This window comes from Stegodyphus dumicola, chromosome 2 (assembly GCF_044657685.1).
Source record: "Stegodyphus dumicola isolate Sdum_Otavi_A_Nest chromosome 2, ASM4465768v1".
Classification (NCBI taxonomy): Eukaryota; Metazoa; Arthropoda; class Arachnida; order Araneae; family Eresidae; genus Stegodyphus; species Stegodyphus dumicola.
This window is the reverse complement of record NC_140769.1, coordinates 251,207,006-251,230,892: the sequence shown is the minus strand read 5'-3', so window position 1 is coordinate 251,230,892 and position 23,887 is coordinate 251,207,006. Positions and strand designations below refer to the sequence as shown.

The window sequence follows — 23,887 nt, the reverse complement described above, 5'->3', positions numbered from 1 at the left end:
TTATGTAAAAGTAGAATTTAGTCTAGAAGCATAAAATTGTAGATGCTAAAAGTGAATGCTTAAAAGCAATGAAGTCAAAATTCAAGTATTAAACTGTAAAGTCATGCTTTAGAGCGAAAGCCTGCATGTTTAAAGATGAATGAGGGGGAAGTTAGAATGAATGTGTTTTGTAGGGTTCTCCACCTACATTTGAATTTTTAAGAATATTAAAGTAGCTCATTGAGTTGTAGAATGTCGAGTAAGGTGTGTCTATTTGGTCGTTGAATTCTAACAAATCATGGTGGTTAGGGGAAGTGTTGTAAGACTAAAACACGAATATTCCCGTTTGACACCACACACGGTGGAGAGCCAGGGTAAAGTTAAATTAATGCTTGAAAAATTGAATGAATGTGAAGTAAGCAATAACTAAGAAAAACGAATCGTTTAAAAACAAAAATTTATTGTGTCAAGAAAGTGTAAATTATAATGTATGTAGAAAGATACTGATACTTATTCCTTCCAGATGCTGGAAGGAAAGACCAAGATTGATTGATGAAGTCCAGGAAAAGTTGCTGTAAGAAGAAAGCTTTGTAACGAGCAACAGAATTTTAGTATAATTGTTACATAAGATTTTTTTTTTTGTGTAAACGAGGTTCTCGCCAGTTAGTTCAGAATTAGATAAACTTACAACAGGTCGTTTGTAGGACCTGCTTCCATGTTTTTTCCAAATTCTGGCAGCGGCAAATGTAGGGTTTATTATTTATTTTAACTAACATTTATTTTAAGTTTAAACTATCTTTCCTGTCAAGCCTTACTTTCCCCTGGAACTGCCAATGCCAGAATATGTAAATTTGAGTAGAACGCGCAAGGATTCAAATTATCAGCGGAAGTATTCTGATTTAAATAGAAGGAAACAAGTTCGGTGAGTGATATTCTTACTTAGCGAGCGCGGAGGTAGTTAGCGAGAATTGAAGAACCCCGCGTTGCGGCCTATGTGCTTGGCGGGAAGTAGTGGAAATTGTTCCAGTGAGCTTCAAGTCTGCTGAATTAGCAGCGGTATTGTAAAACGCGGTGAGTTAGTTATTTTAGAGAGCCTCGTAGTTAGAATCTTGTCTTTATTTTCTTTTCAGGTTATTATTTTTATTTGACTGCCAAGTTGGCACCGTCTGTAAGCGTCAAGAGAACGCAATTGTAATTTATTACGTTGAATAAAAAGGGACTTAAACCCTTCACAAGCTTCTATCTTTTATACAAGTTTTCACAGTCACCTCTTGATTGCGTGCAAGTTGGAGGCGCGCAACGTTATAACCTGATGGTTAATGGCCTGGCATTTGTTTAATAATCATATTGCTTTTTGTGTCAGTGTACACATGCATTATTATTATTAAAAACTATGATCAAGAATAAAATAATGTTACTATGAACTATTATATCATTAATTCATGTCATGTATAATACATAACCTGCTGACTTTCCTCTTATAACGTGAAAAGGGTATAAATAATGCAGTTTTCTTCAATTGCTTAGAACAGTAATATTTATTATTCTGAGCAATTTTATCGTTAGAATTCAAATTTCGATTAACTGTTTTCGGTCTCCAGTGATATGCATGGAAATAACTGTCAGAACAAAGTAATTCATTCAAAAAGTAATTTATTCGTGCAATTTATTCATTTCACAAATCAGAAAATAGTAAATACACAAAAATGGCTTCTTGCTACTCAGTTTGTTTTTATTTTTACTTTACAAAAAAGTGTAATCCAACATCTATGTCGCATGTTCGAATTTCAAAAGATGCAGGGAGATTGTCAAACAAATGAGTTCTAAAAGTCTGAAAATAGATAATGCCAATTTCTGTAACTGCGCAAAAAGTGTTGCAACAGAAGAGTTGGGAATGAGAGTAAATTAAAAGAATTCTACAGAATTTCCTTCAGTTGTCTTCATCTCTCAAGCTGGCGTAATCGTGGAACTTTTCCAGAAGTTCTCGTAAAATTCGATTCTGAAAAACAAACAACTGATTACACATAAAATGAAATGGTGCTCATTAATGCTTGCAATTAAACCTTATAAAACGACAGCAAGAAGTGCACTGAGTGTAAACTAACAATAAACTGAATTATTAAATTAATAAATAACAAAAATGCTTTTGTATTACATGCAAATCTCTTTTCTTCCTGTCTACATAGATATTTGATATTTTTTTCCTTAAAATTGAGTAACAAATTGACGAGCGGATTTTACGCTATTCGTTTAAAATTTTTTCTGAAACCCTTTTGAAATGAATTTTTGTTTGTGTGAAAAAAAAAGATTAGAATTTCAGTTCAGTTCGTAAAGCTACTTAAAACTGCATAAGAAGCACATTAAAAGAGAGTTAGGTATATGCCATTTTGTAAATACGAAATCATCCCAGTAATTAAATCTTTATTTAATTAAAATCTTTTATTCGAGGGAGATAATTATGAGTTATTCTTTTGCATGCGTTATGTTAAAGTCATTTATATAAACATTTAACAATTTGAAGAAAACCCTCAGTATTCGAAGATTAGTAATTTTCAATAAGATTTATAAAAAATATGTATTTCTGAAATGAATATACGGTGAATTTCATAAACTTTTGGTTTAAAATTTCGTAGTAATTTTATAAAAAGCATAATTTGTATATGGACTGCGTATTTCATATTTAAATGCACAGTATTTTTCAAATGTAAAAATAAAATTATGAAAGAACTTTGAAACAGCTATGCCAATTCTATAAACTGATTATAGTAGAATAATTTGTTTAAAAGAACGCCAGTTTTAATGCAAACACTTCGAAAAAACAATATGAGAGAATATTCTTGATTCCTAAATGTAATGTAAACAACATTCTATTATAATATCATGTATAATATAAAAGCATTAACATGTTTAAATGATACAAACTTCAAAAAGATTAACCACTCACGCCAAAAAATTAAAGTTTTCCCTTGTTGCTCAAGGAAAAGAAGGAAATGAAATTTTACTTCCTATTATTAAAAGTAATATTTTTTCATAGACAAAGAATATCAAGAAAATATCATTCTTTTCACAGAATTCTCCTAAAAATATAAGCAGCTTATAATATTTTCAATAAAATATTTAAGTTGGTTTACCAACAATTGTATAAATTTAAGTAAGAATAATTTAATACTTGAGATTTAGTTCGGATTTTAAAAGGTCTCAGACGAATCGCAAGTAACGATAAAAGATTTTAAAATAACAATCTAGTTTTTTGTTCCTTCATTATGCTCAGAATACAAAAACGTATTATAATTATGTGCATTTTAAACTGTAAATTTTCAAAGACTACGTTTAGAGAGGACTGCAATAGTGTTGATAAGGGTGCGTGACACTTAACCGACAGCCACTTAGCCGACGAGACACTTAACCGACACCAGTTAGCCGACAGGACATTTAGCCGACACGGACTCTCAGCCGACGCGGATACTTAGCCGACAGGACATTTAGTCGACAGGACATTTAGCCGACACAGACACTTTGCCGACAGGACATTTAGCTGGCAGGGACAATTAGCCGACAGGACATTTAGCCGACACAGAGAGTTAGACGTCAGGACATTTAGATACGGGACATTTAACTGTCAAGACATTTAGTTCAACAGGACATTAAGCCGACAATGACGTTTCGCTGACACGTACGCAATAATTATTTAAACTGACTATCAATTACAATTTTTCTCGTCTTCTCCCTAAGTTCAAGTCATTTTCTCACCTATCAGTAAAATTCAATTTTCGATTCTTAAAGATTCTATATGTGCTTTTAATTCTTGTGTAGTTTAGCATAGTTTGATATATATCGTGCTGTTTGGTGTATATTGGCAAATTGAAAAAGCATTGAAATTTCTCTTCAGGGAATATAAATTAATTTTCGAAAGGAAAAAAGAATTTTTTTTAGCTCAGTACGACGGTCACTTAGTTACATTTTAATATGGTATCTGCAAAAATTGTCCGTAAAGCTTCTTCATTTAATCAACTAGGTTCCTTTGAACGCTTTCACATCATTAATAATTTTTCTTGCTTATTTAATGATATTAATCTTCCAGTCTCGCTCTTCCAATCTTACAATTTCAAATTTCCAATTCCAATCTTCCAATTAATTTTCCAATCTCGCTCTCTTCTTCTCATAAATTTATCAAATTTGACAAAAAATAGCTCAAAATCAAGCTTGTACTACCAATTTTAAACTTGCCAACTCAAATGCTCAACTTTGTTTATATTCAGAACATATTTTTTGCTGCTAAACTGCATGAATATTTATAAATTCTTAACACATATTGACAAAAGTTATTTTGCATGAAAAGATTTCATATAACTGAATTTATTGAAAATACTTATCACGATTTGCAAAACGTAAGACACAATATTACTTCAAACAATTATAGATATGTTTTTAGCACCAACGAATTTCGGTAAATAATAATTAAAATGCATGCGCACAACCCGACCCAAGTTGCTTAGCGGGTGGGTTTAAATTAAAAGAAATTCCGGCTGGAGAGTTGGACAGGGTAGTTGGATGTTAAACCCTTTTCCGAAATACGAAGAGGGAAAACAGTAAAAATTATTTACAGAACCGCGTATTTAATTCGAAGATTTTTAATCCCACAAACATGAGGTGAATTAGCTTAAAAATAGCGGAACGACGCGGCGTCTTGTTACAGAAGTTACGAATAGCAGAACAACATAGAACGAAGTGTGTTTAGTAAACGGAACTTAATACATAAACTCTAGTATACAATGTTTGAATGTTTTGAAATGTTTTGGTTTTAACATTTTAAAATTCATTGTTGCATTTATATGTTTATTTGAAATTTATTAATTATGAATATCAATTTCTGGTTTTTATAGACAATATCAATTTCTGGTTTTTATTTATTTATAAAAATAGCGGAACGACGCGGCGTCTTGTTACAGAAGTTACGAATAGCAGAACAACATAGAACGAAGTGTGTTTAGTAAACGGAATTTAATACATAAACAAACGGAATTTAATACATAAACTCTAGTATACAATGTTTGAATGTTTTGAATAGTTTTGGTTTTAAAATTCATTGTTGCATTTACATGTTTATTTGAAATTTATTAATTATGAATATCAATTTCTCGTTTTTGTGAAATGTTCTAAATTTCTTACATTGTCTTTTATAATAATAATATATATATATATATATATATATATATATATATAGTATATACAATCATTTTTCTTTTCTAAATAGAAATTATGCACTAATTCAGCTCTCTCAGTATTAACTTTTGAAGTTGTATCATGATGGCCAGTTAGAAGGTAAAAATCAGTATGCCCGATTCCAACACTTTAATTGATTTGCTTAATCTTAAGAATGCTAAAATGAACTGCCTGTGACGATGAGGTGACAATGATTTTTAAGCATCTCTTGTCTCATAAATTAATTTTGTATATGAGATAAAATTATACCTGTAAATGCGAAAAAGTTTTAATCGAAAGATATTCTGATACTTACAGATCCTCTTCGATTACCAAGTGAAGAATCAGAGAATTCTTCTGGTGATGATTTTGGCCAGTCCCTCCATGCATCATCCAAATCACCTAAGTCCCTGGAGGGAAGAAGTTAGAAACATTTAAATGAATCAAGAGGAGTAAAACAATAGAAGAGAAAGAAGTGAAATAAATACACAATTTCGTCTTAAAAACACCCTTATAATCTAGCCCGCACATCAGTTACAATACATAAAGCATTATAGCATAACCTTTGCTGAACGCGGAATGCCGGAACGTGATTTTGCGAATACACAGTTTTTTTAATTCTCTCCTATTAATTTGTCCATCGCCAAAGTTTCAGTTGTACAGGTATGCCACAGAGCGTCAGCAGCGTTGCGACAATAATAAAACTTCAGGCGTACAGCAAGGTTTACTCTCCAGAAGAGAAATATTTCAGCATGTAACGCTCCTGACCCTTAAGTCTGCTCAAAAGAAGTTCTTCTTTATATGTCTTCGTTTCGCCTATTTCTGTTGGTGACGTTATATAATTCGATCGTTAAAAAGAGCGTAATTTCATTTGTCTAACGACCTTGCTCTTTACAAGGTAACACCCACGCGTGTATATGGCAAACCTGCTTAGCACTATTCTCTAGCGTATTGACCCGAGTGTTCCTATCATTTCACTCAGGCTATCAGAGCTGTAAACACTTATTTATTAGTGTTCTATCTTCTCCTTTTGCTATTGTATGTCTTTTACTTTAAAAGACCAATATGATAGTTAAAGTTTGGTTTGGTTTATTTAATTATGGCAAAGCACGCTAGGGCTATCTGACTAAGGGAAAGGATACTTTCGTGGAGGACTTTCTAAGGAAAACACGTTACACATGGTGAAAACGACGAAAACGCTCATGCAGCCAGCCCGTTCGCGGGATTCGAACCTCACACCGAATGATAGCTAAAAGAAAGAATGAAGTTAATGAAGCAGCAAAGGAAAAAAAAAGAAATGCAAGCTGTTGACATTATCTCATAAAACTGAAACTTTAGAGAAACTAAAAAACGCTACACGTATACCATTGCTTACAAAGGAGCTAGCTGTAAACGAGTCAAGCATAAGAAGAATATAGGAGAATGAAGAAAAGGTTCGGTTTGGTGTCAAAACTTCATGTGATATTTCGGCAAAGGTTGCTCAAATTTCAAGAATTCCTCAAATAAAAAAGATAGAAAAATGTTAATAGCTTGGACTTAAGAATCCACTAATAAAAAAAAGGTTCGGTTTGTGGATGGTGCTGCTATTCTAAACCAAACTTAAGGTTTGTGTTCTTTCGTTTTGAATAAAGATGGCCATCTACAGAGAAAACTGAATTTCAAGCAAGAAAAGGTTAAACGGCGTTTTAATTTGCATAACGTAAAGTTTTAGGCAGAAGTTGGCTCTGATTTAAGTTCCGCAACAAGTTTTCAATGTGCGTGAGACTATTTTATAAGCAAATGGTACGACGAATCTACATTAACATTGCCAAAGGTTTTAAAGCATTCAAGGATATGCTCACCTTGTTCTTTCTTTCTTTCTTTCTTTCTTTCTTTTTTTTTTTTTTTTTTTTTGAAATGCATCAGGCGACTTCAAGTGCAAATTTCTATTCATTTATCTATCTAAAACACTCGTACACTGCAAGAAAAATTGAACAGTTTCCGGTTATGAGGAAGTAGAATAGAAAGATCCTCTTTAATGATTAGTTTGAAAGTTTATTCATTTAAGAAGTCAAACATTACTTAAAAAAAGCAAAATGTGAGCATTAAAGTTCTACTAGTTCTCAATAATGTTCCAGGACACAGTGTTGATGTGCTCACAACATTGTATCCAAAGCTAGAACTTTTATTCTTTCCGCGGAACACCACTTCAAAACCTATTATGCCAGGCATTTTTACATCTCTACAAATAAAGCACTAGACAAAGGAAAGCACGACACACTAATGGCATTTTGGAATTTGGAAGCTATTCAACGTCATAGAAATGATTAAACTCGCATGGAAACAAGTGAACTCTTCAATAAAGAATGCTTACTGGCATTCGTGCAAAAAAAGTTAAAGGAATTGTTAAAAAAGGCCCAAAAATTGTCTTATTTTGTAATGGAGATTGACCCAAATGAAAAAAGAAGACAGCACTTTACGAGAGGTATTAAAAAACTTTTCATCCCTTACCACGAAATGTTTAATGAGCTGCGTCAGGCATTGTCCCAAGCAAAAATCACTAACCATTTTTTAAAAAATAATTATATACCTAATTAAGCAGTAACAGAAATTCTTTTAATTAACATTTCTTTCATTTTTCGCTTTTAAATAAATAAAATCTAGGTCTGTATAAATTATACCTTCTTTCTAAATCTGAAATATATCCAATCCGGTTTTTTTTTCATAAAAAGTTAACTTTGTGAAACCCGATTTGGCCGTACGCGCAATGTGTTAATGACGTAATCTCGCGTTCGGCAAGGGTTTATTGTACAGGAAATACGTACGAGGTGACGTACATTTGCAGATGACAGCCATATTATTAAATTCAATAACGAAGAAGTTCCGCATCTAATTACGTTTGGAAAACTGTTACGGTTCGACTAGAATTACTTTTCTTAAAGCTGTAGAGTACTATTTCTAAGTTTTTATGCGCCTTAGCTGAATTTAAGTACTCTAAAAATAGACTGAAGGATGGAAAACATTGGATTTTGCGACATTAAATTTACGATGGATCATCTTGTAGGAAAAGAGAAATTCTTTTTTTGTTCTCAGTGTGGAGAGAACTGGATGTTAAACTGTCACTTTCAGCATGAATGGTTATTCACAACTCTAAATTTTGGTTAGGGAACTGCCCGAAGTCACCTATTGTTATTTGCAGTGTTAAAAGATGTTGTCAGAGAATCAACTAATGTGTAAATCATTCGAAAACAAAAGTTGTCCATATAAGATCTTGCCAAACCCAAGATCTTCGCGCCTTCATTTCCATCTGGCAAGCTCGCTGGGACAACTCAGAAAAACAACGGTCGACACACCTACTCCATCTTTCCCGTGGTTTCCACCAAAAGGCTCAAAACAGATTTCTATCTACAAGAAGCTTTCACAAATCACGGAAGATTTCCCGCGTACCTCAGCAGGTTCTGCCATCAAAACGTAAAATGCCAAGGTTCTTTAATATTAACCGCAACGGTGCTTCAGCTTCTTCAGCAGACGTTTCACATTACATCCACGACTGTCACTCACTTCTCCCATCAGAGCCTTTCTTCCTCAGCTCCAGGGATCACATAGCCTACAAGACCTTCTTCAGGATTACTACGGACAGTGGGGCGTCAGAACTATCATAGACTATGTCTATTCTAAGAGAAAAATAATCATAGCAGATAACCAGGTCTAAGTACCTGACGAAATGTAAAGGTAGAAAGCCTCTACTCATGTATATATGTAAATATCTCTAAGTCAACTAACCCTTTTTGCTAATTTCAAATTGGAGCACCCAACAAAAGTAATAACTAACGTTAAATCTGTTTATCTATTATAAGGTTGAAAAGATAAACAACCAAAATAGGTTGCTGTAGCAACGATCAGAATAACATGACTGACCTGTAGTGCCCATTGAGAGGTGAAGTAGGAGAAATAATAAATAAATAAATAAATAAATGTCCGTAAAAGATCTTAGTTTCTCTTCAGAAGATAGTCAATAATGATGTATCCAAGTGTAGTTTTGACTAAAAATTCGTGTTTTGTTATATATAATTGCCATGCGGGAAAAATAAATGTAAGTGAAAAATTTAATTATTAACGTTTAAATGAAAGCTCATATATTTATGTACTTCTGCGTTGTTTTCATTACTATACATTGCAATTCAATCAAATATAATTTTGGTTTCCATTTTTATCGATGTGCCAAACTTTGCATTGTAATGAGCTTATTTTATGCTAACCAATTATTTTTAGTTTTAGAAATTTTCCTTTCCATTCTAATTTCAGTTTTCTGCGAGAATGTAAATTTTAATGACGTGTATGCAAATCTAAGTAAGTTCGGAATCAGTATGTAAGCAGCGGTTTTAAGAGTTCGTAGTAGGAGAGTTAGTTCAGAGTTTATGCCACGTGTTTGAAGTAGCTTTGTACGTGAATAGTTGCTGCTTAGCCACTTTCTTTAGATTATATTGATAATCTAGCTTCGGCTTTGCTATGTGCAGCCGATTTAGCACTTTAGATAAAGAAGGAGCCCAGTCGTGTAGCTAATCTTTACTTTTATTCTAATTGTCTATTTTATTTTCTGTTCAAGTTACTTAGCCACGAGTGGTGGTAGATTGAGAGCACCATGCGAGTGCGTTTCTGTTAAGGTTAGTTGAAAAAAAAAGGTTAATTTAAACCTTCTTCTTCAGTCACCTGTTTTTCCAAGACCTAGCGGGAATTCGCTACTTAGTTTTTTCACTACGGTCTACAGTGTATGGTTCCAAAAACGTACTAGAAGACACAGCAATATATGCTGTAGAGACATTAGGTATTTTTTGAAAGCAGGCAAGATGAAAAACTAACAACGCGTTCGCCGGGAATCGAACCGCGGACCTCTGGAATACGCGCCCAGTTTGCTGACCATTACACTACGAAGGCATGCTAAGAAGTCGGGAGATATACTTTATAAGTTTAGTTTAAAAAACATTTGAATTGGTAAATAATTAAATAGACAGAATCATATGCATGCTTATGTATTATATGTTCTGTTTTCTATGAGCAATATCAATGTTTTACTGTTTCGGGTAGAAAAATAAAAGATTATCCGTTTAGTTTACTTCAAAACCGAAGACTTTCATCTCCATCAAAGAAATTACTAATTTATATTGCAGAAATGCGAATAAAGGGAATAAAATAAAAACTTAGCTTGAAATGCTAGAGCGCGTTTTGTTTCTTGATTAAGAATAAATCTTTATAAACATTTTTGAAGTACCTTTAAATTAAAATTTTTATTTAAGGTATTATGCTTTAACATCATATCTCAACTACAGATTTGAACAATCGTTATTTCGAGAAAAACGTGTTTAAAAATTTGACATTTGTATAATTTTGAAAGAAAAATGCTTATGACTTGTACTTAACAATTACGTTATATCATCATCCATTGCAGAAAATATGCGTTTTTCTTTACTAGCAGAGCGTAAAACATTGAAAAAGAAAGAACCTAGGAAATCCAAGTAGCTAAAAAGTACCTATGCATGGTTTTACCAGACAATTTAAGTCATTAAAAAGGATTGCTAGAAAACGAATATAACTCTTTTCGCATTAATATACATTTCCAAAAATAGATGGCGATAAAAATTTACCTCAACTCTTCATTATTCACATTTGAAGATCGTTTAGCACTGACACCTCTGCACATGGGGGCAAATACAAACCTCCTGTTTGAAAAGAAAAACAAATATACAATCTTATCAGATCTAGTTTGCTATTAGATAAAAATGAAAATTGCAACAAAGCATGAATGTATGCATCGTTAGTATAAGTGGCAACAGTCATATATTCAATAACATTTTAAGTACTTGAAAAATGCAGCATATATTAATTGCGTTTATTAGCAAAATATTTGGTCATATACTAATCGGTAATTTAAAAAGAAGAGAATTTGCAAAATAATGAAATGTAATTAAATACAACATTCATAACTAGTTAGACCTTCCAACAAAACTAAAACTTATATCATGACGAATATTAACTGTTCATGATTGGTTGAAAATTTTATCTAAAGAGACAATCTTCTGTATTTCTAATTAAATTAAAGTCTGCAATACGTCAAAAGTTGTTAGTTCTTATTTATTTCTAGAACAGTTCATCAGAATTCAAGCACGGTTTTAAATGGAACCTTAATAATTTAAAAAATACTGTTTTAAAACATCGCGGGTAAATTTGAAAATTTGACTTTATATTTCAAAAAGTAACAATTGCATTTAAATGAGAATTGGTTTAAAATATAAGAAATTACATAAAATATGCAAACTACTTCAAATTATGTAATCATTTATAAGTCTTGTGTCTGGTAAAAGCATAAAATAAAATTTACAATATCACATTTATTGATTTAATAACAATTGCCTTTTTATAACTTCACAATAAACTTAATTTCACAAATAACATGAATTTTGAGATTAACGAATACTTTACTGAAATTCCATAGAACCACCAAATATGTATCATTTTCCTGAAAGCTCATTCAATTTATATTCTGGATTTGGCTAAAACGAAAGTTCAAATCCCAGTTTAGAGTTATGTCACCATTGGCCGTTCATAATGCCGTCATAAATGTCTCTTAGCTATTAAATTGCTATGTTTTGTCCAACGACGCTTTCACCTTGCGTTGTTTGCTTCGAGATGTTTTCTTCCGCGATGTTTTTGCTGCAGTGTTTTCTCCTGTAACCCCTATGGTGTTTCTCTCGAGTTGTTGTGTCGCAAGCCTTACAATAGCAGAGGAAAGTTGACGATGTAGAGTATGGTGAGTTCAAATGATTATTCTGCGATAGTCCACTCCTTTTACTGCAGCATTGACTCAAGTGAGAAGAGATGAATCCACATTTTGCTCATAGTCAGAAACCGACGCAAAACGTTTTTCGAAATGCAGTTAAGCACGGCTAAATATACTGCGTTGAAATTCAACCATCGTGGCTCTCGTCTATGTCACAGAATTTCCGTTTGAATTATTTCTAGCAGATTACTCTAAATTGTTTCAGTACTGCATCTTAACAAGCTCGTGACTATTACTCGATGGTCTTCAATAGTTTTGTTCAATGATTATGAGCTATGGTGTCGTATTGTGTCATTCGATGAGGCTCCTTAACTCTGCTTCAACCTGAGCAGCCATATTATTTAAGTAAAATCAATGCTTGTTACTAAGTTTTCCCTCCCCAGTTTTATGACATGTAGTGAAAATATTATTAAGAGGAGCTATATGTAGTGAAAATATTTGTATGTAGTAAAAATACTTATATATTTTAATTTCTTATGTAATGAAAAATGTGTTAATTTCTGTAAGCTATGAGAAATATTTAATATAATTATTCAGGTGTATAAGTGATAACCAAAATTTTGAATATCAATTTTATCAGCGATGAAGTTATAACAATGATTAAGAGTACATCACGTTGTTTCCGCAATAACCCGAATGATAGGGATAAAAATGTATGACCTACAGAGGATAGCAAAATAAAGTACTTACCCCAGACTTCGTGATAGTTGAAGAAGAAAATACAAGTTATTCATCTACTATTTATCTTTCCTATCAAAAAATTTTATTGCTGAGCTCACACAAATAAACAAGAAATTAAATATCAGATCATAACTATAGTCCTACTATAAATACAGAGCGTCCATTCGTTTATCGATACACTTATCCATTTGCATCACTTTCAATAAATCACAAATTAAACGGGAATCGAAGATATATGTAGACCAGGAGTATACTCATCTTGAAATTTATTTTGATTTTGAAGCTTCTACCAGTGAATTAATTTGGAGCAGTCACCACGTGGCGATAAACAATGGATGAGTCTTAAATTGCACAATGAGATCGTTTACGATTCTCGTTTTAAAACATCATTCTACCCAGGTTGAATTTTCAGCAACTGCATATAGAATGAATATATTCAATAAAGAAACTACAGTTATCGGACTTTTCAGGAAAGTAAAACGTGCATCGTCACACGAGGTTGTAGGTGAAGAAACAGTCAGTGAAGAGACAGGCCGAAGCCCGTCCTTCACCCTTGAACTCCCAGTAGCGAAGAGAAAAAAACCGGTCCAACAACTGCCACCAAGGGCTTGGACGAAACGATGACGATTCTTGAAGCGATAGTCTGATGATAGATGCCGGCTTGCTAGCACATGACAATTCTTACAATGCTACCATAAAGCGCTTGAAGAATGCGAATAAGGCATCTCATTTTTGTTGTCAGCACTGCCAAGGCCTGAACTAGTTTAAAAAATGCAGTTATATCAGCAGCTTTAGCTTGTCAAATAAACTATGACGAAATGCCATAGAAATTTATCAACCAATGCAGATATTACATTCGTAAGGACTGCCTGTTATAATCCATCGTTCATCTGTGCACCGCAAAAACGTTAACTGACAAACATCTTAAAACCTTTCGCAAATGTTATCTCGCAGGAGCAATTATTTTGAGTTGGTTTTGAATTACCATTTCTACCATGGTCTCGAAAGCGAGGCTGAACATTTTCTGCTTTCTCACTAAAATATTTCTAAACCTTGATAGCCATTAAAAAGCATTCTTTACAAGAGTTATATTTCAATTTTTGGGAATTTAGGAAGCAGAAGAACTATCCAGATATACTTTAGGAAACTCCCATTTAATTCAGAATCTCTTTCCACTTTTAATTAACATATAATTGTTAATTCACATACAGTCTACTTGCTTGCATTCTACATGAACGTTTAAAGGTTATTATACAAAATGGCCTTAATATTAATGATATGAATCTGAAAATAAGTTTACGACAGTTTTTCTTCTCAAAAGTAGCATAAATTTTTCACCGAGTCGTGCGCTCAAACCGTCCATAGACTTTGGCCACTAATAAGGCCAGAAGTGGTGGTCACTTTATTATGGAGGTACATAATAGGTGGGCCACCTTTACCTCCTATGAAGGGACGCACAAATACACCCATGCCTTCTCTGGGATTCGAACTCGGGCTCTTTGGTATTGCAGTCGGATCCCCTAACCACTATACCTTCTCTTTATATATAAAATTTTTTCATAATACAATAAAATCCGTACTCATAACTATGCTTCTGTCAGGCAGACTATTTTGACTATGGCAAAGCACATAGAAGAATCTGAATTCAAGTCTTAGTAAGTGTTGCTACTAAAGTTGCGTTCTTACTAAGCTAAGTGTGTTACTACGTTGTGAACAAGTGTGCTACAATTGTTGACTATTTAACTATGATCTAGTTACTAAGTGTCGATTTAACTATAATTAACTACTGAGTGACGATTTAACTATGATCTAGCTACTAAGTGTGCTACAAGTATTACTACTAAGTTAATTTTTTAATTCCCAACTAACTGAAAAACAAAAATCTTTAATATTAATTCGAAGGTTTAATTTTCTCGAAGTTAAAGGTGCTAAATAAACATCACACAATAAAATAAAATTTTGTCCTTTTACATAAAATTTATAAGTTTATGTAATTTTTTTAAAATCTATTTTTGTTTATATATTTCGCATGCATACATACAAAAGGACTCGGTACCCAGTGAATTAAGAGAATGTTTTATTCTTTATTCTCTTCTGTGATTTTAATTTTCTTAATCTGTGCTGTTTTATTAAGCAGAAATTTTTAACTTTTCTTTCAGTTCCTCATTATGAAAATTCAGCATCTTAATTTTCTTCAAATGATGTCACAAATTTTCGGAAGGTAATTATTTATTTTCTGCCGCTAATATCATTACTGCTGTGCATATTTTTTTGAACAAATTAGGTATTATTTCATATATCCAATTTGTAAGCTAAAATGAATTTCATATAAGACTTGTTTTGTATTTCTGTAACTTTAAGAACAGTTTACGGACATTTTACGTTACACCCTAGGTCATTTTCTCATCTATTTCTTTTCCTAGATCCAATTAACGTCCTCTATAATCGCATACGTTTAGCGTGACGGCGAAATTGTTGACAGCACTTCTGAATTATTTTCTTTGTCTTGGTTACATCATTCTCCCACGCACAAATTCGTTCCGGTATGACTTTGAATATTTAGGTGATTTATGTGTACCATACCGTACCATCTACCAATTAAGTAACAGTGTATATTTTATAACAAACTAACTTCTTCTAGCTTCGATTCAGCAAATAAAAAGCCCATGGTATAAAATCAATACTACTGAGTCAAAGATGGAAAACGTTATACAGTACTTTTCCTGAAGTTAATTACATAATCGCTCATATTTGAAGTGAATGCATGAACCTACGGAACAGCATTTGCCCGTCTAAATATTATGCTAGCCACATGCGGACAATCAAATGTCCTAACAAGCACATAAAATCAATAAAAATAGATGAAAAGTATCAATTGTATATTTTATGCTTTGCTGTTATTTGCAACCATAAGTACTGATATTACAACAAGAACCATAGTCAATATAAAAAAAATATTAAAAATTCAACATTAATTACAATTAATACAAAATATTTTATTTTAAGTTATCACAATATGCTTTCATTTAACAAAAACATCTTTTCTGCCATTTTTTTCCTCAATAATTCTTTCAGTTGTAGTGCTAAGGCCAAAATTACCAATTAAGTTTATTCCTGCTGCTAAGAGCATAATTAATTACGGCTTCTAAATTTTCAGTTGTAATACTGAAAATATCGATCGGCAATAAAGATTATATTCATAGGTAATGATAATATAAAACTGTAATGTGATCATATATAAAAATTGCTTATATATATTAGGGTCACCTGTAAGAGTGACTTTGAAGATAAAGTAGATGACTTTCAAAGTAAAATATGCCTAAATCAAAACGCTAATTACTGTAATTTCTTACAGAAGATAAATAGCAAGTTTTCAGTGAAAAGAGGGTTGATTAGGATTGCGTGTTTTAAGAGAAAATATTCGAGGTTTAACTTCATAAGCGCCTTTTCAGTTTTGATCACGCGCATCACAAAAGATGGAACCTCTCTCGAGGACTTCCAGATGTATAGATTTCAAGTATCATTATTTTGTTAAGATACTACACCCACAAACGACTATTTTTTTGGCAAGTTCTAACAGGGGTTTATTTGCACATGCAGTAACGTTCATCTAATCATTAGCTTATGGAACAGTACCAAGTAGCTGTAAATTTCAGTTGATCACGCTGTTTGCCCCAATTGCGCACACACTTTTCGTCCACTTATATACTCTTGCTGCTGCTTTTTTTTTTTTTTTTTTTTCACTTTCCTGCGCAAATTCTACGACCTTCAGTTTAAAAGCCGCTGTACAGCTTCTGTATTTTCCCATTGCAAGCACGCTACTTGCTGACTACCACTAATTCCGATGACTGAAAAGAGAAAGCTTGAAATATGCGAATGCTCCAAGGAGGAAGAAAAGGAAGTAATTTCATTACAAAACAGTATTTCCTGGAAGCCAGTTTAGTGAAAACCTGTTTGGACTGCTTTCATTTATTATCGCGTCTGCCGAGGGAATTGCTGGCTGCAGCTGCACCAGAATGCAAGGAATAAAAGCTGTACCAGAAGGCAAGGAAAGTCTCTGCGTTCCATCCTGGCACCATCCAAAGACGAAACAAATGCATATTCTTTCTTTAAAGAATTTGCGAAATTTTGTGGGAACCCATAAGCATCTCGCAAATCCGACGCACGCGGAAGTGAAACTATTTTCACCATTACTGAATTTTTTTTCACCATTACTGATGTAATATACTATTGCAGTTTTAGGTCATTAACTTTAATTTCTAATTTTAAGGTCTAGAACAATGTGAAAGTTTTACGAAATGACAGCACCACGTGCAAAGCAAGAAAATTTATATTATAAAAAGTTTATATTATAAAAAGAATGCGTCGAAACGTTTTCATTTTTTCTTTGTCTGTATTGTCTTATCTATATCTATTTTCAGATACATTGTGTACAAATATTTGGTAATTGTAAAATTATTATAATAAGTTGTAAGGATTTTGTTAATTTTATCAATAGTTTAAGTTCCTTTCCTGTCAAATTCTTAGCTTCAACTTACTACTTCCGGCCAGATCGTAGTTTTAGAATTACTCTGAATACATAATTAGGAAGAGCGGTATTTAACCTCGAAGTTCTACTTGCTGAGTTAGAGAGAATCAAAATTCTGATTTGCGCGCGTCTCCTTTTTTTTTTTTTTTTTTTTGGCTACTCTCTTGCAAAGCTGTTATTACGCTCGGCCGTACTCAGGCCCTTAATAGCTTCGTAGTCAAATAGAGTCAAATAGGGCCAACTCGGTTAGAATCTTAATAGCTTCGGCTATATCTCTTTAGTTTAAAATAAATTTAATTTGAATCTTATTTGAATAAAATCTGTAAAATCTTATTTGAATAATAAAGGGTTAGTTACCCTTCCATCTTGTTGTTTCTTGTCACACGAACTTAAGCAATTATTCGCTTAGCGGTTCTTAAGATTCTTCACTTTCTACAGTAACTGAGAAATATACACAAGTGAGAATCCCACAAAGTTAAAGAAACATCAAAATTGCTAAAAGTTTTGCAATTTTGATCTGCTGCAGATCCCGCGACCCCCATGGGAGTCGCGACCTACAATTTAAGAAACTCTGATCTAAATGCAGAAAGAACAAAGATCTTTTGAAAGAAAACAAAAGGATCTTTTGATAAGAAAGTGTTTCAAAGGATAAGATAAAGGTTCCTTTTCATAAGGATTCAAGAAATGTTTAGTAAAAAAATATAAGTGAATTGTGGGTTTCTTCTATAATTTGTCATGCACTAAGAAACGGAGCCAAAAAAAGATAAAAATTCGTTAAAATCGACGTTTTTGTTATCAAATAATCAGTCAGCGCAAAATTTCTTGATAAAAAAGGGTACTAAATTTATAGACTTTGTTTATATGCCTTCAAAGTTTTTTTATTTTTCTAGAGAATTATTGTGTCTTCGATATAATGAAGAGAAGGCTGCCAGTGTAGATCAAAAACAATGGATGAGGGAGAAGAAAAATTGCTCGAAACTTCACGAAATATCCTAATTCATATGTAGGAATTCAACATATAGATTAATACTACAGGAAAAAAAACTATTAATATTATATAGGAAAACATTTAAATACAATATTTAAGAAGCAAATATTTTTATTGAAAATATTAACTAAGTGGTAACTTCTTAAAATTGATAAAAAAACTTCGTGCTATCTGTGACTGGTATCTATAATAATATATATATAATAATAAAAGCAAGTGTAATGTGTCTGTCTGTCTGTCTGACCGAGCTCTCCAGCCAAATCTATCGCACGCAGGGACCTGGAATTTTTTATACGGAAGCACAAAGGGGCTGGCCACCAGACCTCGAAGCCCGATTTTCGATTTTTGAATTAGAAAAATTTAAAAAAAATTATTTATAATTAATTAATCACGGTTTTTTTGACTCACTGATATTATTATTTGTTTTCAAATAACGTTCGATTGTAACAATTGATTTCTTTATTCTAGCGTTAGTTTGCTGTTTTGACGATACATTAAATCGATTAATTACAATTCATTTCTTTTTTGTAGCTTATTATTTATAATTAATTAATCACGGTTTTATTGACTCACTGATATTATTATTTGTTTTCAAATAACGTTCGATTGTAACAATTGATTTCTTTATTCTAGCGTTAGTTTGCTGTTTTGACGATACATTAAATCGATTAATTACAATTCATTTCTTTTGTGTAGCTTATTATTTATAATTAATTAATCACGGTTTTTTTGACTCACTGATATTATTATTTGTTTTCAAATAACGTTCGATTGTAACAATTGATTTCTTTATTCTAGCGTTAGTTTGCTGTTTTGACGATACATTAAATCGATTAATTACAATTCATTTCTTTTTTGTAGCTTGTGGGGGGGGGAAGAGAGAGAGACAGTCTACATGTCCTACACTACTATTCCTGCGCTATTCACTTATCTGCATTTTCTAAATGCACGGGCAACGCCGGGTACACCTAGTTAATTAATATTTAAAACAATACCTCCTTAAAGACATTATCAATTGTCTGAAAGATTCAGCATATTCAGTTACAAGAACAAAAAAGAGGTATATTTTGTTAGGATATAGATAACGTATTTATCGTAGAAGTCACCAGCAAGAAACTGCAGTAAGCAAGCCTCAGGGTAGAAAGTCACTAATCTCATTGACTACACTAATAAAATACAAATATCAATAAAAGGAAAAACAAGTAATGCTGATATGTTCATTTATCGATGGTAAATGTTTCACCTGCGAACATGACTCGTGGTTTCGTTATTATTACTGTTACCATTAACGAGACCAGTTATGCGAAAAAAAATACACTGTTAGTAAAATTTAATTGGTTGGTTACAAATTGGTTCCAAAACATTTATTGGTTGACTGCAAATTTTCGCGTCTCATTTGAAAATAAAATACAAGTAGCCATATCTTAAAGGAAATACTGGGTCTGATCACAGGTTGGATGAACGGGCCTTTTCGTGGTTCTATAAAAAATACGAGCCACTTCCCCTTAGAAATTCCTTCACGAAGGCATCCTCCTTTTAATCAGGTAGTTCTCCAGTGCTTTGCCATAATCAAACAAACCAAACCAAAATTAAAGAAAATAAGTTTTTTTATTTTATTACATTTCTTATTCTTCTGTTTCCTATTGTTTATTATTACACTGTTTCTTATTCTTAAGAAATTTGCTAGACAGTTTTTAACAATTTCCGCAGAATCATGTTTCTTGTCTTTCAAACTATTTTCAACGAACTAAATCAGATAGAAGTTCAAAGCACAAAGATCTGGAGATTATGGTGTTTGCTGGAAGATCCTTCCATTTAATCCTAATTGCAGTTCACTTTCAACAGCGTCAAGTGTCAACAACGACAACAGCAACATCAGTCATCTCATATTTTATTATTTATCGTTATGTAAACGGACATGAATTAAGTCCAAATTTGCATTCGCATAAATTTAGATTAAAATTATAAATTACGTTAGTATTGCGATTATAGATTATATGCTTCAGGGAGTAAATTTCATCTTAATCGAACTTCGTCGTTTAGTCGTGTAAACAATTTACTATGAGCAATAATTTACCGTAAATTTGCAGGTTAAGTGAGACTAGAAGGTACATAGATTTATAACAAACCTGAAACGTTTTATCTCCTTATCGCTCGCTATAATTGCTCTGATTTTATTTTAGCGTATGTCATTTTGCTTCTTTTAGCAATATATTCTTATCTCTATGTGACCTGATTAAGAAAGAATTTCATCATAATCTTTTTCAGTTTTTTTGACTGTACATGTTTGTCATCTAATTTAATGTGCACTTTCATATTTTATAAAACCTTGTAAGGTATTTCACCCGCCTTCTTAGCATGTCTTCGTAGTGTAGTGGTCAGCACGCTCGGTGCGTATTCGAGAGGCCCGTGGTTCGAGTCTCGGGGGGGCATTGCTCATTTTTCATGTCTCCTGCTTCGCAATAACCTTATATATTATCTTTATATTATATATCGTCTTTACAACCTTATATATTATCCTATATGTCACATGCATACGTCTAAAGTATAACCATGTGGTTATTACATGATAGGGAGCATGAAATGTATCTCTATTGCATGTTACCCATGTGCTTATTATTTCATGTTTATGGTTTTATGAATTTTTGATCTGTCTTAAAAGGATGCTTTTCTCATCAATATTACATTTCATTTGGAATTTGTTAGAATTTTAGCTCATAACTTTACAAATAATTGCAGTTTGCGTTTCCTTGTATAAAATGAATTGATGTTTAGGTATCGATTCGTACCAGGAAAGTAGGTAAGCGCAGGAAAGTAGTTGAGATAAATCACTGTTTGTGTCCATTTTGTGGATGTTTAGATAATATATTTTAAACCTTGTGTTTGGTCAAGTTTACCATAGAAGTTTTGAATCAGAATCTAAACCAACCAAGCAACCAAAAGTCTATAGTGGGCAAACTGTACAAAATACTTCCTACTATCGCTTTTACAAATAATTTCTCATAAATAATAGAAAACAAACTAAGAAAATTATTCGAAGTACGATTTTCAAAGTTTCCGTTTCAACTCCATGGAAATTTAAATTTCTTGCAGACATAAGTCTTGGCTTCAGTTCTGAGAGTAAGTATAATCCAAAAAGTGAAAACCATACATAATAAAAAATCATTTAAATCACGTTTTAAAACGTAACAGCATATAAATCAAAGAAAAATAGTTTTCGAAAACGATCAGCATGAGATTCCGAAAAATTACATTTCTACCTGACAGAAAACAAATTTAAAAACTAATTACATTTATCTTAAAGCATTCATTGCCTTTGCTACCAAGTCCCAAATTATTTCTGTAGCTATTAATTCATGCGTCATTAACAGCATCCCATTCAGCTGTTACGCTAGTTAAAGTTGATTAAGTTCACACCACTTGTGAGCAAAATCTTCTTTTCCTACTGCAGGAAAGTAGTTGAGATAAATTTTCTCAGTGGGCTACAAAATTCATGTCACTAAGAGGAAGTGCTATTACTTGAGATAGTTAAAGACAGATTTTGTTTCTTTGTTTCACTAAAATTGGATTACAATTAACAACGGAACTAATTACTTCCTTAATTGATGTGTCTAATTTGCTAAAGAAGCTGGGCAAAATGGACATTGTACAGATAATATATGCTATCAATACTAAAATCATAATGGTCTTTTGAAGTTTTTACGTACCACTAAAATTTGCGAATTGAATTTAGGAAATCTGTTCTGCGCTATTTGAAATCTTTTCCTCTGACTTGGAGTTATTGTGGCCAAAATTGAGATACGAAAAGTATAAATAAAGAGACTGTAGCCGTAGGTTTCATCTTGACAACATTGTAGAGTTCCCGTTTAGAAAGAAGAGTGAGGAATTATTTGATGCACAGGTAGTACGAGTTTGAATTGCGTTGAGTTACGTAGTCGTCTGGGAGGGGAGTAAGGGATTTTTCTTAAACTATATTTTTGCGTGCATTCTGAAAATGCGTGACATCAATTTCGAACAGCGTCATGCTGTCAGATATTGCTTTAGACTTGAACGCAGTGCGACAGAAACTTTTGCAAAGGTCTGAGAACTACGAAGGCAATGTTTTGTGGAAGGCCCACACTTTTAGGTGGTTTAAGGTATTTTCAGAAGGAAGGGAATCGACTGAGTCGAGCCCTACAGGATGAAACCTGAAACTATGGCGAAAATATTATCAAAATCCAGAATTTTGTGCTTTCTGATTGTAGCTTGACAGTCAAAATGATCGGAGAAAAGTTGAATTTGAATAACACCACCATACATCAGATTTTGAGAAATCAATTGGGTGTGTGTGTGTGTGTATTTAATTATGGCAAAGCACACTAGGGCTATCTGCCTAAGAGGAGGGATGGCTTCCGTGGAGGACTTTCTAAGGGAAACTGGCTCGTATACACGTTACACATGGGGAAAACCACGAAAACACCCATGCAGCCAGCCCGTTCGCGGGATTCGAACCTCGGACCGAACTACCAGTGTTCAGGGACTTTACCGCTCGGCCGCTGGTGGGCCAGAAATCAATTGGGAATGAGGAAAATTGGGGGGAGGGTCTTGACTTTTTGATCGGATTGAAAATCATCTTTTATTTATGAAACGTGTCATTACTAGTGAGTAGTCTTGGGTGTTCCAGTACTACCCAGAAACGAAGCGCCAGAGCCAGGAATGGTACACTTCAAATTCACCAAAACCAAAATAAGCAAGAGGAGCAAGTCGAAGATTAAAGCACCATGATTTGTTTCTTCGATGGGCTGGTTATCGTCTCCAAAGAGTTTGTGTCTTTAGGGGAAACAGTTAACCAATACTTTTACCAATAATTTCTTCAAAGACTCGAAAAAGTGTCATGAGTATTGCGACCGAGAATCAAGACCAAAGGATTCTTGGTCTTATTCAAGACCAACTGAGTGCTACATCACGACAATGCGAATTGTCACACTAAATTTTCAGTTAGTTTTTGGCAAATAAATACAACTCTGTGGCTTCTCAGCCCCCTTAGTAGCGGGCACAGCCCGACCCGCCTAACCAAACAAGTTGGTCTTATGGTCATGACAGGCTATGCCCATTTCAACAAAAGAAAAAAATGAAACATAAAATATCTAAATAACAATAATGTGTAAATAATAATTATAAGCATAAAAGTGGAAAAAAAAGGAACAAATACAAACATTTAGACAAGAGCAGACACTAAAGACAAAAACAAAAAAGCAAATAACAAACATAAACAATGGTAACAACAAATTATTAAAATATACCAATTAATGATGGCAATAAAATGCAAATATCATACACTGATTTCCACTGCCCGGCGCTCAACGTTAATAAATTTCATCACAGATTTACATAATTGTGCGAAATCTTTATAGCATAAAAAGGGATTTTCAAAATCAATATTTTTATTGTTTCTTAAGCCATCAAAGTAGGGACAGACCTCGAGGAAATGCTTAGCATCACCAAACAGATCACATAGTTTACATTTATCGTCGTTCTGTATCTTAAACCTAGCGAAGTATCCCGGGAAACCCCCATGACCGGTCAGGCAATTACAGTATTCGAGTTTCAGCACCCTTTTATGAAAAGTAAAAAATTCATCTCCAACGCTGTTTCCGAAGATAATTATTTTGATGAAGGCAATGTGAGACTGCAACTTTAATTGAAAAAAAATTTA

General features: G+C 33.0%; 2 protein-coding genes across 3 annotated transcripts in view; one reads left to right on the top strand and one right to left on the bottom strand.

The window, feature by feature from the left end:
• Nucleotides 1–1,612: 1,612 nt before the first annotated feature.
• Nucleotides 1,613–23,887, bottom strand: part of LOC118200201 (uncharacterized) — a 114,227-nt gene continuing 91,952 nt past the window's right edge. The window contains exons 3-5 of the mRNA XM_035372141.2: nucleotides 10,803–10,877; nucleotides 5,498–5,591; nucleotides 1,613–1,978 (exon numbers count right to left, since the gene is read on the bottom strand). Of these exons, the coding sequence (XP_035228032.1) occupies nucleotides 1,910–1,978; nucleotides 5,498–5,591; nucleotides 10,803–10,877 (238 nt within the window). The 3' untranslated portion in view covers nucleotides 1,613–1,909. The remainder of the gene's footprint in view (nucleotides 1,979–5,497; nucleotides 5,592–10,802; nucleotides 10,878–23,887) is intronic.
• The window catches only part of LOC118198284 (CD151 antigen-like), a 258,214-nt gene continuing 249,160 nt past the window's right edge, over nucleotides 14,834–23,887 (top strand). For both annotated transcript variants that reach the window (XM_085812015.1, XM_085812014.1), the window contains exon 1: nucleotides 14,834–14,897. The gene's annotated coding sequence lies outside the window, so the exon portion shown is untranslated. The remainder of the gene's footprint in view (nucleotides 14,898–23,887) is intronic.